The 15,754-nt window shown below is 47.5% G+C and overlaps 1 protein-coding gene across 4 annotated transcripts; it reads right to left on the bottom strand.

The window, feature by feature from the left end:
• Nucleotides 1-458: 458 nt before the first annotated feature.
• LOC125712711 (PHD finger protein 20-like) lies at nt 459-14,897 on the bottom strand. Of its 4 annotated transcripts, none has more exons than XM_048983075.1 (19): nt 14,700-14,897; nt 11,782-11,891; nt 11,364-11,535; nt 10,942-11,025; nt 10,364-10,448; nt 9,585-9,661; nt 8,314-8,857; nt 7,661-7,762; nt 6,845-7,000; nt 6,455-6,511; nt 6,119-6,370; nt 5,614-5,811; nt 5,395-5,490; nt 4,508-4,668; nt 4,228-4,327; nt 3,807-4,002; nt 2,441-2,852; nt 2,176-2,362; nt 459-1,582 (listed from the first exon to the last, which is right to left on the bottom strand). In XM_048983075.1, exons 2-19 carry the CDS (start codon nt 11,862-11,864, stop codon nt 1,440-1,442), a joined length of 3,105 nt encoding a protein of 1,034 aa, XP_048839032.1. In that variant the 5' UTR covers nt 11,865-11,891; nt 14,700-14,897; the 3' UTR covers nt 459-1,439. The 4 variants fall into 4 exon arrangements, with proteins under 4 accessions (XP_048839032.1, XP_048839033.1, XP_048839034.1 ...); XM_048983076.1 differs by having other exon boundaries at nt 5,395-5,487; XM_048983077.1 differs by lacking the exon at nt 10,942-11,025 and having other exon boundaries at nt 14,700-14,896.
• Between the last annotated feature and the right edge of the window lie 857 nt (nt 14,898-15,754).

Raw genomic sequence — 15,754 nt, 5'->3', positions numbered from 1 at the left:
TGCAGATATGGCGCAAATCGCCACAATAAAGCAAATGTCAAAACATCCACTATTATTAACCATCTACACATCCGTCTTCTCTCTGCCTCTTTTCCCAGCTATTGACACAATAAAAAGCCACCCTAACACAGGCTTGGTCACATCTCTTTCCAGGATAGAGCTCCTCCCCATAAAAAAAATACATTACGGAAAATAACAGCTACTGCACATATAAAATTTCCCAAATAACCGACGATTAGTTTTTGTTATGTGTAGGGGGGAACCTCCATGGGGATTTCTGTGGAAAAATGTAACAAAAAAAGAGACACGCATTGTAGATTTAACTCTACCATTTAAAAATGTTATGATCGCCGGTAATTTACAACCATTAAGTGCACATGACACCGCAGCATCGTACCAAAATGTAAGAGAATATTCACGTGAAGAAAAACACCGTAATAATTTGGGGCGTAACACACTACTGTTAGAGTTTCTGTATTGAAAAAGGAGACGGTTACACAAAAGTACAGTTGATATTCGTCTTTAGAAAGAACGCTACAATAAAATAAGGAATCTGAAAAGCCCGTAGTTACGTTTCTCGTAATGGCGTACGTAAATACAAAGGCAGTTTAAAATACTTGCTTTTCAAAGCACATCATTTATCATCAATAGTGAAATAGAAGACGGTAACAATTTTCATCACAATGACAGCGAAAATAAAAATTTATATACAAATTTATGCGCCGACACCTGTTAAAATACGTAATATTACATATAAACGCTCTTTGTTTCACAAATACATTTCCCTCATCCTTAAAAAGAAAAAAACTTACACATGTATCCATTTAACAATAATTGCTATGCAGTTCAAAAGCATTTTGTTAATAAAAGTCCCAAAAGCTTTAGGTAACAACAAAATGACAAAAATACCGGCAACCCTGGCCAAGGTAAGCGGTTGGAAGATGAATGAACATACTACCGAAATATCGTAGTTAAAGATGTTTATAAACAGAGTTCTGCGGTAACAATCCCTCGTCACAGGTCTTAAACAAGTGCTTAAGGATTCTATGTCTACCATTTAGCTGTCCTCACATAACTGTAATAGATTAACGGTAACCAAAACAATCATTATTAATATTGCGGAATGACTAACAGGACTAAGTGATAAAACCTGCGCGTGTGTTTTGCATGTCGCATTTCTGCTTTCAGTATGACCTCTGGTACAATCCTTCCTTGGCTTTGTTGCATAGTGCCTGTTGCTCCAAACAGAAATCCCGGCCTTTGTGTTCAGAATCTTCCTTACGCTCTTTCCGGGATCGCCCGCAGGCCATCTTTCATCATCCCGTCCTCTTATGTTCAGTTCTACGTTCGGAAATCTTCCATAGGGCCATAGGGTCTGAACACTATCAGCATTGCTGGCTTGAAAAAAAAAATAAAATAAAATAAACTTTCTGGCGCCCTCATGTGGAGCAGCAGAGAGCAATCTGCTGCACCTTGCCAAGGTCCGTGAGAAGCTGCTTGATCCGCAGCTTGAGCTGGGGAAGGCGAGCCAGCGGCTCTGGCGGCTCCAGTTCGCCCGTGTGGTCCAGCCAGCTCTCCAGAACTGTGGGGCCGGAGGAAGAGGAAATCGTCAACTTCAGGCGTTCCATTGCTGTCTATGCAGAGCCGAGCGTCGACTCGCCACCCCGCGTCACGCTACCTTGAGCGTCCGCTAAGATTTTCCGTTTTGAAACTGCGCTTGAGGTTCAGATTCGATGTTAGCATGAGGCTACATCTCTGTTTAGCACCAAGTTCCTAATGTCAGAGATATTACACCAAAGGAAAAAATACATAAATACAAAAAATGATAATTATTAATGAATAATAATAAATATAATAATCAACTGAAAAGCAAAGTTGCCACAGGCTTTAGGATGGAATCTCAGCGCCTGGTTTATATACATGATCAGAGCGCTCATGGTAAGTTCGGTGCGATGCGCGACGCTTATGTGAAATGGGCTGAAGTGCGGCAAATTTTGATTAAGCTAGCCGTCACTTATCTTCCCTCCCATGCGACATGATCATCAGATTGGGGGCGCCCCCTGGTGGTCACTGACCTAAGCAGCCACCCAGGTCGCTTACGCCTTGGGCTGGGCATGGGAGAGGGCGCAGAGAAAGCACAGCCCCTAGTTGTCGGAGGCCGGGGAGCCCACTGACCGTCCAGCTCCTTCTCGATGAAGTCCATCCTGTGCGTGACCTCCTCCTGTACAGCCTCAATGTGGTCCAGTAGGTTTATCTGCCACTGCTGCTGCAGGCTGCCCTCAGCCGCTGCCCCCACCTCCGTCGCTTCGATCTTCACCTGGCCGCCTCTGTCCCCGCTCTGCTTCCTGCAGCCGTCCGCCTTCTGTAAAAACACCCCAAGGCCGTTAGCCTCGTCACGACACTCGCGGTGTCCCCGCCTCCGAATCAGGGCCGCGGTCACCTTAGCGTTGGTCGGTCCCTCGAGCTGCGGGGACGGCTGGATCTTGCCCGTGTCGGGGTCCAGCGGCACCCCGTACCGGTGCTCCAGTGTCAGCAGGTCCTCGGTGCTGCGCAGGCTGTCCTCCAGCTCCGAGTCCCGGGTCTCCACCACCAGCCGCTGCTCCGTGGCTGGGTAGTACGCGTGCGGCTTCTGGTAGCAGTGCTCGCTGCTGATATACGAGTCCTGGGTGGCTGCGTGGCCCATCTTCTCCCCTCCAACAAGCGTCGAGTGGTACATGTCACCACTGTCCTGTGTGTTGTCCTCCAGGGCAGCAGGGGGCGCCACCTCCTTCTCCGTGCTGGCCATCTTCTTCGGCTTCTCTGCCCGAATCCACGGCTGGCACCAGAGCTGCAATTCAGGGTGTGACTGGCTCCTGTAAAGATGACAGAAGGTAGGGTAAAGCCAGGCATGACAAAAAAAATGAATAATTTCACTTTAAGCCAGTCAGTGGTTATTTAGATAGCACATGGGTGGAGGGTGACTCAGTGGGCTAGGACTCCGTGTCTGTGATTGGAAGGTTGCTGGTTCAAACCCCGTGACCAGCAAAGTAATGCCATTTTGAACCCATAAGCAAGGTGCTCAATCCCAAATATGTAAGCACTGCCGAGTGACCTTGGGGCCTGTACTGCGGAGCGGGGTTACTGGCTTATCAGGGTAACGTGTCGGATTTAAGGTACCACAGTTCAAATGGACTTCACGTTCGTTCACTTACATCTTGCCCAGACTACCTGAAATCCGACAAGTCCCCCCTGATAAGCCAGTAACCCCGCAGTACAGGCCACAGGCCGGTGACTCCAAACCTTGGACCTGCAGCCCTGGGAGAGTGAGGACAAGGGGCTGGCATTTGTCAGCCACGTCCAAGAGACCCGGAGTTTTAAATGTTCCTGCAAATTCTATGAAAACGTATTTTTGTTCCCCTTGTTAATTAAGGCCTCATTAGGCAGGTTAATATTTAGGAAAAAATGCTAACGGTATTAACAATTGCACAGTACAGACACATTAACATAAGTGCCATACAAATCATAAATCCAAATGAAAAGTATGTGTGCAACTTAATTGCATTTGGTTTCCATCAATCTCAAGCTACTGAAAAAATTAATAGTAGCAGAAAACAAAACAAATTTAATAATTAACACCTAATTAGACTAATAAATTAGCTTTAAATGAATGTCATTTCTACATGATTAGATGTGCGGTCTCAAAGGGAATTCTGGGAAATACACAGGCTCAGTATTCAATAACCAGGGGAGGGCCCCACAGCACGTCGCCCTCTGCAGGCCAAACAGGGCAACTGCTCCGTTTTCCACCATCTAAGCTTAGGACTTACTGCAGGACGCTGATCTTAAGCTGCAGGCCGTTGAGCACCTCAATGACATGGTGCACGTCTCCTAGCAGCTGGTGGGCGGCAGTGATCTTCGAGGCATTCTGATCGGAGTAGTTCTCCTCTAGGAATGGCAGGCCGTACATGTGACCTCTGTTCAGCCAATCACTGTCATGCCTGTAGTGCAGGCTCCACCTCTGCCCTGGAAATCAGCACCAGCATGACAATCACTAAGCAATCTTCATTCACCGTCATGCACACACACAAAAAAATGTGCACCAAAGACACTAGGTGGCATAGTGGTTAAAATTTAAAATCACACACAACAAGCAAGGGTACCTAAAATGATATTAAAAATATTTCCAACAACAACAAAATGTTCGAAAGCCGCTACATTTTCTTTCCAGTAGGGGGCAGCATTTCTCACCAGGCAGGTATCGACAGATATAGCAGGTATATCTCTCCGGTACGCTGTCCTCCATGAGCCCCATGCACGCGCCATGTTGCCAGGACAGGCACTCCTCACACTGGGGAAAGGGGATGTTAGTACAACAGTTTAATGTCACCCACCTCCCCATCCAGCCTCACATTCGATTTTGGCGACATCGGCGACCAAAGGTGTTTGAGATCCTGGTTTAAACAAACAGCCCAGTAACCCTGTCTCCACCCCCCCTCCTGTGGTCAGGTGACCCGCAGAAGCCCCTGACCTGGATCATGAAGTCATTTTCCTCCTGCACCTTGCAGATGCAGCGGACGACGTCGGAGGCCAGGCCGGGCACAGTCACGCCCGCGGCAGCATCCAGCTCCTGCAGCTCCTCCTGGCTCCAGAAGGGGCTGTCCGTGGACCAGTCACTCCCACTGTCCTCCTCTGTGTACGGAGGACACGAGTCAGTGCTCTCCAGGCTCACTCGGAGCTGTACCTGCTTCCAGTCACGTACGAGCCGAGTTAAGAGTGGAGCTCATTAGTCGGCCATCATACGTGTCGCGACCCCAACAATGAAATGCAACTAGTTACCGGGATATGCAGACAGGTGTGGCTTAAATCTAGACCTGGGCGTCTACATAAATCTAAACCTGGCCCATCGATCAATCGGTCCACGGTATTTCTGCATGAAGTGTGCTGGTCCACAGTCACCAAAAGGTCGGGAACCCCTCGCATTATGGTACAGCTATAGGGATCTGTACCCTATGACGACCTGACATGTCTTTCTGGGTGTGCCTCAGCACTGTGCCGCTTGCTGGGATATTGGGCTCCAGGCCCGTTTACAATGTTTAAAAGATGGAAAGATGTACTCGTTTTAATGAAGAGTATTAAAATTTACTGACAAGCATTACAATTATTTTTCGCCCCCCCCCCCCAATTGTGTGATTTGATGGCTTGATCTGATTCAGCCAATTAACAGCCTAATCTAGGTTAATAAAGAGCTCGAATGGAAGAAGCACAGGGAAGTTCAGTGCTGGAGGTGGGCGACCACCGTCCGCGTTCCCATCTCCGTGCCCCGTTCCAGAAACATTCCATTTGAAATCAGATTTCACCGATTCCAATCTGACGGCCTCCGAGTTCCACCCGGCGCACAGCAGGACGGCTCCCTACCCGATTTAGACCTTTTCCTCTTCTTCCTTTTCTTCTTCTTCAGCCTGATGCGCAGGAAGTCTTTAATCCGTGCTTCTTTCGCCCGCTCCCTCGCTACTGCCAGGCACAAGGAGGTACAGGGGTCACGACCCATACAGATTTATGACAGCGACGGGGCCGCAGAAGAGCCCCCCCGCGCACGGCCAAGGCGGCCGCCTGAGACGGGTTAGAATGCTCAACCTGCACTGGCCACGTTCGGCTCCCTCTCGAGCACCTTGCACCTCGGCTTTTCCATGCGATTCTCCCTGCTCTTCTGCAGCGAGGGCCGCTGCCGGTTCCCAGCCCCACCACCAGGGGGAGCCAACGTTCGCTTCCGCTCATTCAGCTTGCCCATTCGGGACGGGTACAAAGTCCTGTGGGTGCTGTTCATGGAGGAACCTATGCAAAGAAGTACAATCAAGTTACTTAACAAAAAAAAAAATTAATGAAATGAGAAAACCACTAAACTAAGCGAAATTCACTGGGTTATTTGGCTTTTCTGAAAAAGGGATTCAGTAAAAATATGAAACATTTGATTGAATGATCTGATTGAGCATTTGATGAATTAAGATTCTGGACTTTCCTGGGGTTCCACAGTATATAAATCTATCCATCACACTGTAGAATTTCTACAATGAATGTGGGTAAGAGAGAGCACTTCTAGAATCAAATCTCTATGTTTATGCGGAAAGAGGGAGAAACTGACTGAGATGAGTGGAAGTGGTGCGCCGCGTCCTGGGGGTGTCCAGCGCGGCCTCCTGCCTCGTCTGCACGCTCCGGGGGGGGCTGAGGTCCGCCTCGGCTGCCTCGTCCCCTTCGTGGTAGTACTTGACATGGTAGTGCAGTAGCTTGGCCTTGCGGAAGGACTTGTGGCAGCCGGGGGCTCGGCACTTGAAGGGGTTGTGGTCCAAGTTGATGGAGAGCACAGGTGGCGGCTGGTTCTTCACCACTCTGTACACTGGAAACGCAGGAATGGGCGGGTCAGTTCTTGGCGTCACGTGAACGGTGTCATGTGACGCAGAGGGGCAGGGTGTGTACTCACAAGGCTCCCGGCTGTACTTATTGGGGTTTGGCTGCTGTGCTTTTCTCACTACCGGAGCTGCAAAGAAACACAAAAACTCAGATTATTTCACCAGTTCCAGACAAAGTGGGAAACACTTAATAATTCAGCTTTCATCCAAAAAAAAAAGACTGAGAAAGCAGGGCCAGCCAGTTCCTGGAGCAATTGAGGGCCCAAAAATGAAATCGCTCTGGCGACCCTGGGATTTGAACCAACAACCTTCTGATCACAAGCAGAGTTTCCCCAACCGCAAAATACCCCAGCTCTCTCCCCCATTTCTCTGCTGCTCCTCTCAGACCTCAAATGTTGGCCGATACTGTCAAAGCCGACAGAACCAACTAACAGTTCATACGTGCCGACTTGGGATCACACCTTGTACAGGAGGATCAGGTCCTAGCTCCGTGGGTGGTTTGGGGGTCTCTGTCTGTCCCTCCGTGTCCAGAGTCTCCCTGTTGACTTTCGGCACCGCCACTGTCGCTGTGGGTGGGTCCAACTCTGCTGGTTTGGACTCCACAGAACCAGGCTTCGCTGAATAAGGGGACAGGGTAGGCAAATATGAGAACCGCAGAACAAAGTTATAAATCGCTCCGATGCTTTCTGAGATTTACCTCTGGAAGAGCTAACAGGATATGACGCATGGGTCAACCGATCCAGCTAGAAGAACTGTCATTGGTTTAACACCAGTCACATGACTTCCCATGATTTATGGCAGTGACATGTGCACTTAACAAGATAGCAGAAGACACTACAGCAGTGCACAGCAGGTGAAAAACGGAATGGCTTTGAATAAACCCCAGCCACCTGCGGCCTATATCAATGACAGCAGCAGGCTAAAATATCTTACAATTAATGACACGTCAGTGAGATCTAACCCCAGGGACTCTGCGGTTCACAGTGTCACCTTACAAGTGATGATACCCTGCTGTGTTTATCTCACGCTGACCCTTTGGGTGTTTTGCTCTTCAGCGGGATTTACTGTCCACTCCAGTGTTTCGCATCCCGGTCCCCAGGGACCCACAGACAGTTCACATTTTTCCTCCCTCCCAGCTCCCTATGTGGACTGTTCTGGGAGGAAGCAAAAACGTGAACTAAGAACCGGGTTGGGAAACACTGCTCTGCTTGGGGGCTTTGGGGGGGGGGAGGAATATCAGAGGATCTCGGACGAGAGGGACGTCGAGGGCGGGAGACCTGTGCTGATGTCTGGCTTGCTTCTCTTCGAAGGTGGGCTCTGTCCAAGGCAGATCTTCCTCTTCCTCAGCTCGAGAACTTCACGGGCGGTTTGCGCTGCACCTGGGGAGAGAAGACAAAACGTGGTCAGCCAATAGCGACGCATAAAAGTTCAGAACAAGCTACAGAAAGGAAAAAAAACAAAAAAAAACATGAATAACAAGTAACCATAATCAGGAAGTGTGCACACCGCCTCTCTGAAGTCTGCAAAACCCGTAACGCGGAAAGCGTACACGACGCCTCTCGCTCTACTTAAAACCGACCTACGAAAATGCAGACTCCGTTCATGAAAGCGCCAACGCAAAAAGGTGAAAACTTTTTCTTATTTGTCTTTTTTAGTAGTTAATAACGGTATATTTGAAATAGGGTAGAAATCTGAATTATGCAAAATATGACCTTACATAAGAGCTTACGGGATGATTATGTTATTGAGAACTGACTGTATTCTATTTGCTAAAATATAGCATTACTGACACATTATTCATTGTTGTCGTTTGGGTTTTTATTGTGGTTAATTGTCGTTAATATTATAATACAATTGGGGGGGCTGTGCTCTGGTGTAGTGCTTAATATAATCATCAGCTGACAGCTGGAGGGCTCCAGCAGAAACCCACCTTCTGCCGGTCGGGTTTGCCGGCCTCGGTTCTGGTACGGAGCGTCCTCCAGGCCGGCCTTCAGATGTTCCGATATCTCCACCTCCGCCTTGACCTCCATGAGCTCCTGCAGGGGGCTGGCGTCTGCAGACTGGCCTCCCGGCTCGCCCTCCTCTTGCACTTCCACGCTGTTGACCTCCCCGGCCCCCGGCCTTCCGGGCAGCTCCCTCAGAACCCGTCGACCCCCCTCCCTGGCCGGCACCACCCCTCCGTCATTTTTCCCACTGAAGGCCCCGCTGGTCTGCTTTCCCGTCTCGACCCCCAGATCTTCCACCTTTGCGGGCTCCTCCTCCTCCATCCCTCTCTTTTTGCCTGCCCCTGCCTCCCCCTCTCCATTGGCGGCCCGGTCCAGGATGCTCCCTTGGGCCCTTCTGCTCTTGACATTCCCGTTCTCCGTGGAGTCTCGTTCTCCTCCAGGGGACCTCCCGTTCCTCTCATGCTGCTTCTTTCTGAACTGAGATTTGTCTTTACGTTTCTCCTCCGATTTTGATTTCCCTCCTTTTCTCTGTGGCAGACAAGGAGAGGAATAAAATCAGGAATGAAGCTATTCGCCAAGCATGTTACAGAGTGTTCTGGTCCATTCAGTACAGCTCAATATAAAGAGAGAAGCCAACTGACAAGAACGACCGTCATCTTTTCATTCATCTGTCCGTCCATCCGCCTATCCGGGACTCTACACCAGGCAGCATAGGACACAAAGTTCTACATATAAATTCAGAGCAGAGTGGGGGGTTCAAACCCGCGAATCTGTAGGCGAGAGGCTGCAGTGCTACCCACCGAGTCACTGTAATCCTTTATTGCATTACTTCCCAACCCAGTCCTTGGGGACCCCCAGTTGGTCCACATTTTTGCTCCCTCCCAGCTCCCAGTAGGTGGGAGCAAAAACATTAACTGTCTGCGGGCCCTGATGGGAAGAACCGCTTTATAGTAACAAGTAACATAAAAGGGCCCTGGGTAAGAGGCTGGTAAGATTCCAGTTTGTCCTGGATGGACCTGTAGTGGTTCTCCCAGCATGCATCTTGTTCACTATGCATCCCTTAACTACACAGAGCAAATACAAACTGGCACATACACAGTAACTACATCATAATCCCCAACAAAAGCAGTCAGGGCTGAAGCACCTTTGACAAGATGATAAAGAAGGACCTGCCCATAGATAAAGCTAATGCTGTTAAATAGAAGCAATTCTTGCAAAGCAGACAGTCAGCCTGAGATGGATAAAGTGGTCTCACATCTCGGTGGAAAGGCTTCACGTGGATCTCCTTCACGGTCTGGACAACTCCGTCGAAGAACCTCACAGTATAGGAAGCTGAAAAGGACAAAACAAAAAGAAGTGAATCGAGCGACTTATCCAGTATAACCAACACAGGCACAAGCTAGATTCGTTTAAAATTATCCCACATTAACATTCATGACATTCCCAGAAGCTCTGTTCTTGTGAAAGGACATTCAATACCAGATACTACAGTGCCCTAGTGATATTCCAAGAAATCATCTCGCGGTTCTGCTTCCATCCAGATCCTGGACGGCTTTCTCACATTTTCACTGGCATATATTTATTTAGCACGTGCTTCTGTCCAAAGCAGCACAACCAGCAGGGTCAGCCAGCATCCCAGGTGCAGCTGGGATTAAGGGCCCTGCTCAAAGGCCCAGCAGTAATATAACTGCACTCTCAGCCATGGGATTTGAACTCACAACTGCCCGGACATTTTATATTCTATTTTAGCGTAAGCTTCTATGCAAAAGTGACATAGAATGCAAAGGCAAAGTCAGACAGTCCCTGGGGCAACTGCGGGGCCTTGCTCATAGTCAAAACAGAAAATTCAGTCAACTGAGCCTGGGATTTGAACCAACGACCTTCTAAACACGGTCAAAGAGTCCTAACACGCTGAGCCACACAGTGACCCATGATCCCACACTTGGTTGATATTATTACTTAATAATAATAATAGAATAATAATAATAATAATAATAATAATAATAATAATAATAATAATAATAGAGTACCTACCATCCTTGTTAACAGACAAGACCCTGGCTGGATAGAAGCGGCAGTCTGACCAGCTGGCAAGGACCTTATCATTCATGTGAAAGCGCTGTGGAGACAGGGGCAGGCCGAGTTTCGCATCGACACGAAACACGAGCGGGGGGAGGGGGGGGGGGGGGGGAACAACGGTTAACGACGTCAGCATGAGATTCATGTCTGTTTACAGTTCCGCTCGAACGTCAAAGTAAAACAAAAAGCACTAAACATAACCAGAACAGAACATAAGACTTTGTTGGACATACACATTCCAAATGAAATCAATGTTTATTTATCAAATGCAGAACAGTACAGCAAAGAACGGTAGATGCAGGCAATGAGAAGAGTTTTCCTGACAGCTCTCTATAGAATGTGACATGAGAAATAACTAAAATTGTAAATAAAACAGCGAACAAACAAACTATTTGACTCCTGTAATATTTTTAGCTAGTGCTTTGCACTGTATATTCTGCTGTCTTTAGTCATATTTTGTCTATCAGAGCAATCAGGACGACAGAAGGATGTGATTCATAAACAAACTATTTCTAAGGTGGCGTGTCACTCACTGTGTGTGCATGACGATGCCATTTGGTGCCGTCGTCGCTTATGGCCTCATTCCTAGTGCCTTTCCCCATGTTCCCAGCACCTAGCTTATAAGGTGCTTTTAGTCAAACTGGGCTCTTAACTGGCTCTGGCTAAATGCACCAAATACGAAGCCTAAAGTCTTTCGAAACACAACAATTTTTGTTATCAAGAAAATAAAACATGCATCTTCAGCCTACTTTGGCTGATCTGCGTCCTGTAAACCAAACGACCACAAGTTAGCAGGGAACCTCAAATGTTTTTTTTAGTCCCAAACTGGCTCATCTGCTAAACAGACAGTCAGAAAGTCCTCATCCAGTAAATCATGAAGTAAAGGTCAGGTGACAGTAAAGGTCGTTGCTATGGTGACATAGTGCCACCAACCGGGCCGGCCGGACTCCCTCACCGATCCTCCGCTGTTCTCCCTCAGGCCCTCCTTCCGCAGCTGGATCCTCTCCACCGGCCGCAGGTACGGGCTGCTCCAGTCAAACCACTCGTCATAGCGATGGCTCCACTGCCGGTAGTGAATCAGCACCCGCTCCTCATCATGGTCAATCTTCTCAATGCTGGCCACGTACCTGGTGGGCAAAACGGGAGGGGGGGGCAGTTAGACCCCACCAGAAGAGACAGTGGGAGGGGGCCATCATAGCACCAGGCACTAACAACCAGCTAAAACAGACACAGAGCAAATGAACCACCAAGCGGTGAGATTAAAATCGCCCCTGATAAAAACCACCACAGCAGATGGGGGTTAGGGGCAGGCTGGGGGGGGGGGACACTGAACGAACTGAATACAAGTTATGAACATTCTGGAAGTTACTGACCAGTTCTTCAAGTTGTCTCGAGCTTCTAGTGGAGCTCCAACTTCAAATTTGATGCCCCTTCTGTTGGGGGGGGTCCTGGTCATCGTGAACACGTGGGAGGTGGGGGGCACCTAGCAGGCAAAGATGGAAGACGTCAGCATCACTACAACCTTTAAAAGACACTCAATCATCATCATCCTAAGACTTCACAGCCGTTGAACTCTGGGGGGGGGGGGGGGGGGGGAGAGAAAGCCATGGAATAATTAATCAGCATGAAATCGGGATGAGTTCTAACAACTAATTAGGACTTACGGCATGAGCCATTCCACATCAAACTGCCAGAAATTAGGGCAGCGTTAACCAACACTGCTGCAGTCTGAGCATAGACACAAGCAAAATAGGAGCAGCTCAGATATTTCCATGGCGACAAAATCCAACCAAAGAGCCTGTTATCAGAAATTTTAAACTTTAACAAAACCCAGCTGTTTCCAACAGACCATCACTGTTAACAACGAATGAAGAAAAGTGGAATAATAGGTTTAGAACGTGGAGGAACACCCAGAACTGGACGTCCGAACACATGGGAAGGTTCAAGTCCCTGCCAATCCACAGAGGCGACACCAACTGACCGCAAACCACTGCAACGCCATCAGCTCAGGGCAGCAATTACGTGGATGGCGAGAACCTGCAGGGCTCTGACTGGGCAGAACATGTCAGGCAGGTTTTTCACAGCCTCTAAGGGGCACAGAATGAACAAAAAGGAACCAGTACCACAGGACCACACGGAGTCCAGGCAGAACAGCAAGTCTGCAGTCTGAGGTCAGAGCCTGACAATTCAACCCCCCCCCCCCCCCCCCAAGACCCTAGCCTGCACTTCTTCGGAGAGGGCAGGAGGCTCAGAGCAGGAAATGAGTAACGTGCGAACGATCATATCACGTTTGTCTGTCAAGAAGCAGCAGGAAGATCGGTCGAGATTTTTTAGGAACCTTTCCAACGCTGACCGTCGCAAGCAGAAGTCAGCAACTGCAAGACTCCACAGAGAAGGAGGAAGGGAGAGAGAGAATATCGGCGTGCTTCAGTGGCCCGACCGCGCAGATCGACCATCCACGGCCCGTCCTAAGCTGAAACATGGGCATCGTTACATCCGTCCGATCACTCGGGCTATAGCGCCTGGTATTCTAAGCCGAGCCCCGATGCCAGTCTTCCATCAAAAAAGAAAAAAAATAAACAAAGTCAAGCCTCAGGTCTTTTCAATAGCTAGAACCCCCCGGGCTGAAAGGTGACACAATTTAATAATATTTCATAAAAGGTACCAAGAAGAGTCATAAATGCCTGTTATAGAGACTGGTATTTTTGTCCACCAATATCTCTATTTATATGCTTCGAAACTCGCGAGTGGGACGGGGTGGGGGGGGGGGTGCAGCAAGACAAACTGAATCTACTGGGAAAACAATCTGAGAAATCTGATTCTGTGTCTGCCGTCATAGTGAAACAAAATGTGGTTTTCAATGTAATTTCAAGGAACGAATGTAAACACACGGCTGTCAGATATATATATATATATATATATATATATATATATATATATATATATATATATATATATATATATATATATTAAAGTTTCTTTATTTCATAATTCGCGATTATTAAAAGGCAGAATTGTACAGGTGTGATAGCAAACTGTCCCGAACTGCGCACCTAGCGGCGCACGGACCGAAACCAGCAGGCGGCATTTCGGATTAACAAGTTAAATAACAATGACGACGACAACAAATAATAATCCTTTTAATTACCAATACTTAATGACATTAACTTCTTGTAAGGGAACAAAATATTTATCCTCGATATAGTTTACGTACGCCATGATGAAATCATAATAAAACTGCCGAAGGCATACTATACAGATCACTTAATCTCAGTAAAAATGCATGCGTTTGTCCGTCGCTTAGCCGTGACCTGAGAGAATCATTTTCGCCGTGATCCTGAGAACATGCGACCGACAGCGTCGCTTCACAAACAGCCGCCGAGGATGGCGCGCAGCGCGGGACTTTTCCGCGCTGTTTACAATGTGGCCGTCGCGAACGCGCACGGGGACGCGCACGACCAGTCCAAGTATGAGCAAAGGCAACGCGTCAAAAAAAAAAAAAAAGAAAGACATTTTATGGACTCCCCTGCAGTTTATAAGCACTGGCCTAAAAAGCCACCCTCCTAACCTTCTTTTGACTTCTGTCCATAACCCGGCGTAGGCTACCTTTGCGGACACGCTCGCGCAGAAACGTGCATGTGGTATTTACAGGACCGAACCTGGCATCCAGCAGATCGGCACGCCTTAAATTTAACTTTATGCAGGTCAGAGCTCATGAAGAAAGTTAATTTTAATGTTTGAAACCTGACGACAAATGCGATGAGCGCTCGTTTAGTAGCAGGTTTAATTATTGCACATCTCCCCTACATCGCTACTGCTTTGCCGATTTCTGGAAAGCTCATTGGCTCACGCCACTGACGGCTCCAAATTCTAAACATTTCATTGGCTGGGATGACTGCCAATCAGACCACAACTTAGCAGGGGCCTCATCTCGGCCTGCTCTTGGTTACATTTCACTTACCATATTTACGGCATGAGCTGAGAATGATCCAACTTCCCATAAAACTCGACGAACCCTCTAGAAAGAACATCAGCGGTTCTTTCTCAACAGACGCGACACGAATGATTAAAAACGCAATTTTACACCAAAGCATAACCGCATTCAAACCCAGTGCGGTTTAAATTTCCTCCAAACTTCAACAGCATCAGTCGTGAAATATCATGCTGGCAACTTTCACTTGTCACCCACATCATCGCCAACATAAACAATTATGGTTCGTATTCAAACCGAAAATCAGAACGGCTCCAGCAGATGGCCTGTGCGACACATCACAATAAATGATTCTCTTACCTAAGGCTTCCTCGAGTTCTTATTTCTGCCCGCCCGGTAACGTCTGGACAGCCTGACACTCGCCCCGGCTTGTCATGTGCTGTGCCGCTACCTCTTTGAGCGGCAGCAGACCACGCACTTTATTTTCCTGTAGCGTTGGCTGAGCGGCAGCGTGCAGCGCCGCCGCTGTCACGGCGTGGCTCCCATCCTGCGCATGCGCCTGCTCGACTTCCACAACTAAATGGCGTTGGCCGGCGCCTGCTGGTTTGGCGTAAATAAATTTAATAAAAATCCGTCGAGCAACGTTAATTGGATTGAAGCTAAAATGACAAGGTAAAGAAATATGCAGCAAAGTATCTCGATAATTGTAATAATGAATATATAAGTCTATGTATTTTACATTGTTCACAATGCTTATCTGAACGTTCTGTATCAACCAATTAAACGTGATATGGAGACAGACTATATTTACTATGTGTATTATTTTCCGTGTCTTGATATTTTCGTGTGCTGATACGTGGCTGCATTTCCCTCATCCTATTATGTTGATTATTTAATTCCTTAAGTGATATGTTTTTGTTTTTCGTATATTTCTTTATTGTTAGTATTACTTATACTATGTGTACAGACGTGGCAAACTGCTAAGAAGCAGATGCATTATTATAACTAATACGGCAGATGGTTATAAGTAATACGAATTTGTGATTAGCAATGTGGGCTATAATTGTGCGGTGGAGTGATGTGAGAAATAAACAGGAAAGTAGTTAAGCACGTTCCCGGAAATATCTCTTTATTTCTAAATTTGGACTCCAAAAAGTCCAACGGTAAGATAATTTTTCTGTCAGGGAAACATAAATGCCGGTAGAAATTGTGCACAAACTGTGTCCCGTTATATCACCAATTATACTAATAGTTCGATTTCACGGTGGGAACGTTCGTCCACCAGAATTTATAGTTTATATTTCAAATATATAATATTGTTATATATTAAAACAGGTTTAGTCGTGTATGTTAACAAGTTCTCCGCCTGGTTTACATGTGTGTGGAGTTTGCATGTTCTCCCCATGTCGTCGTGG

The sequence above is a fragment of the Brienomyrus brachyistius genome, chromosome 18 (genome assembly GCF_023856365.1).
Source record: "Brienomyrus brachyistius isolate T26 chromosome 18, BBRACH_0.4, whole genome shotgun sequence".
Lineage (NCBI taxonomy): Eukaryota > Metazoa > Chordata > Actinopteri > Osteoglossiformes > Mormyridae > Brienomyrus > Brienomyrus brachyistius.
This window is presented reverse-complemented; position numbering and strand designations above follow the sequence as displayed.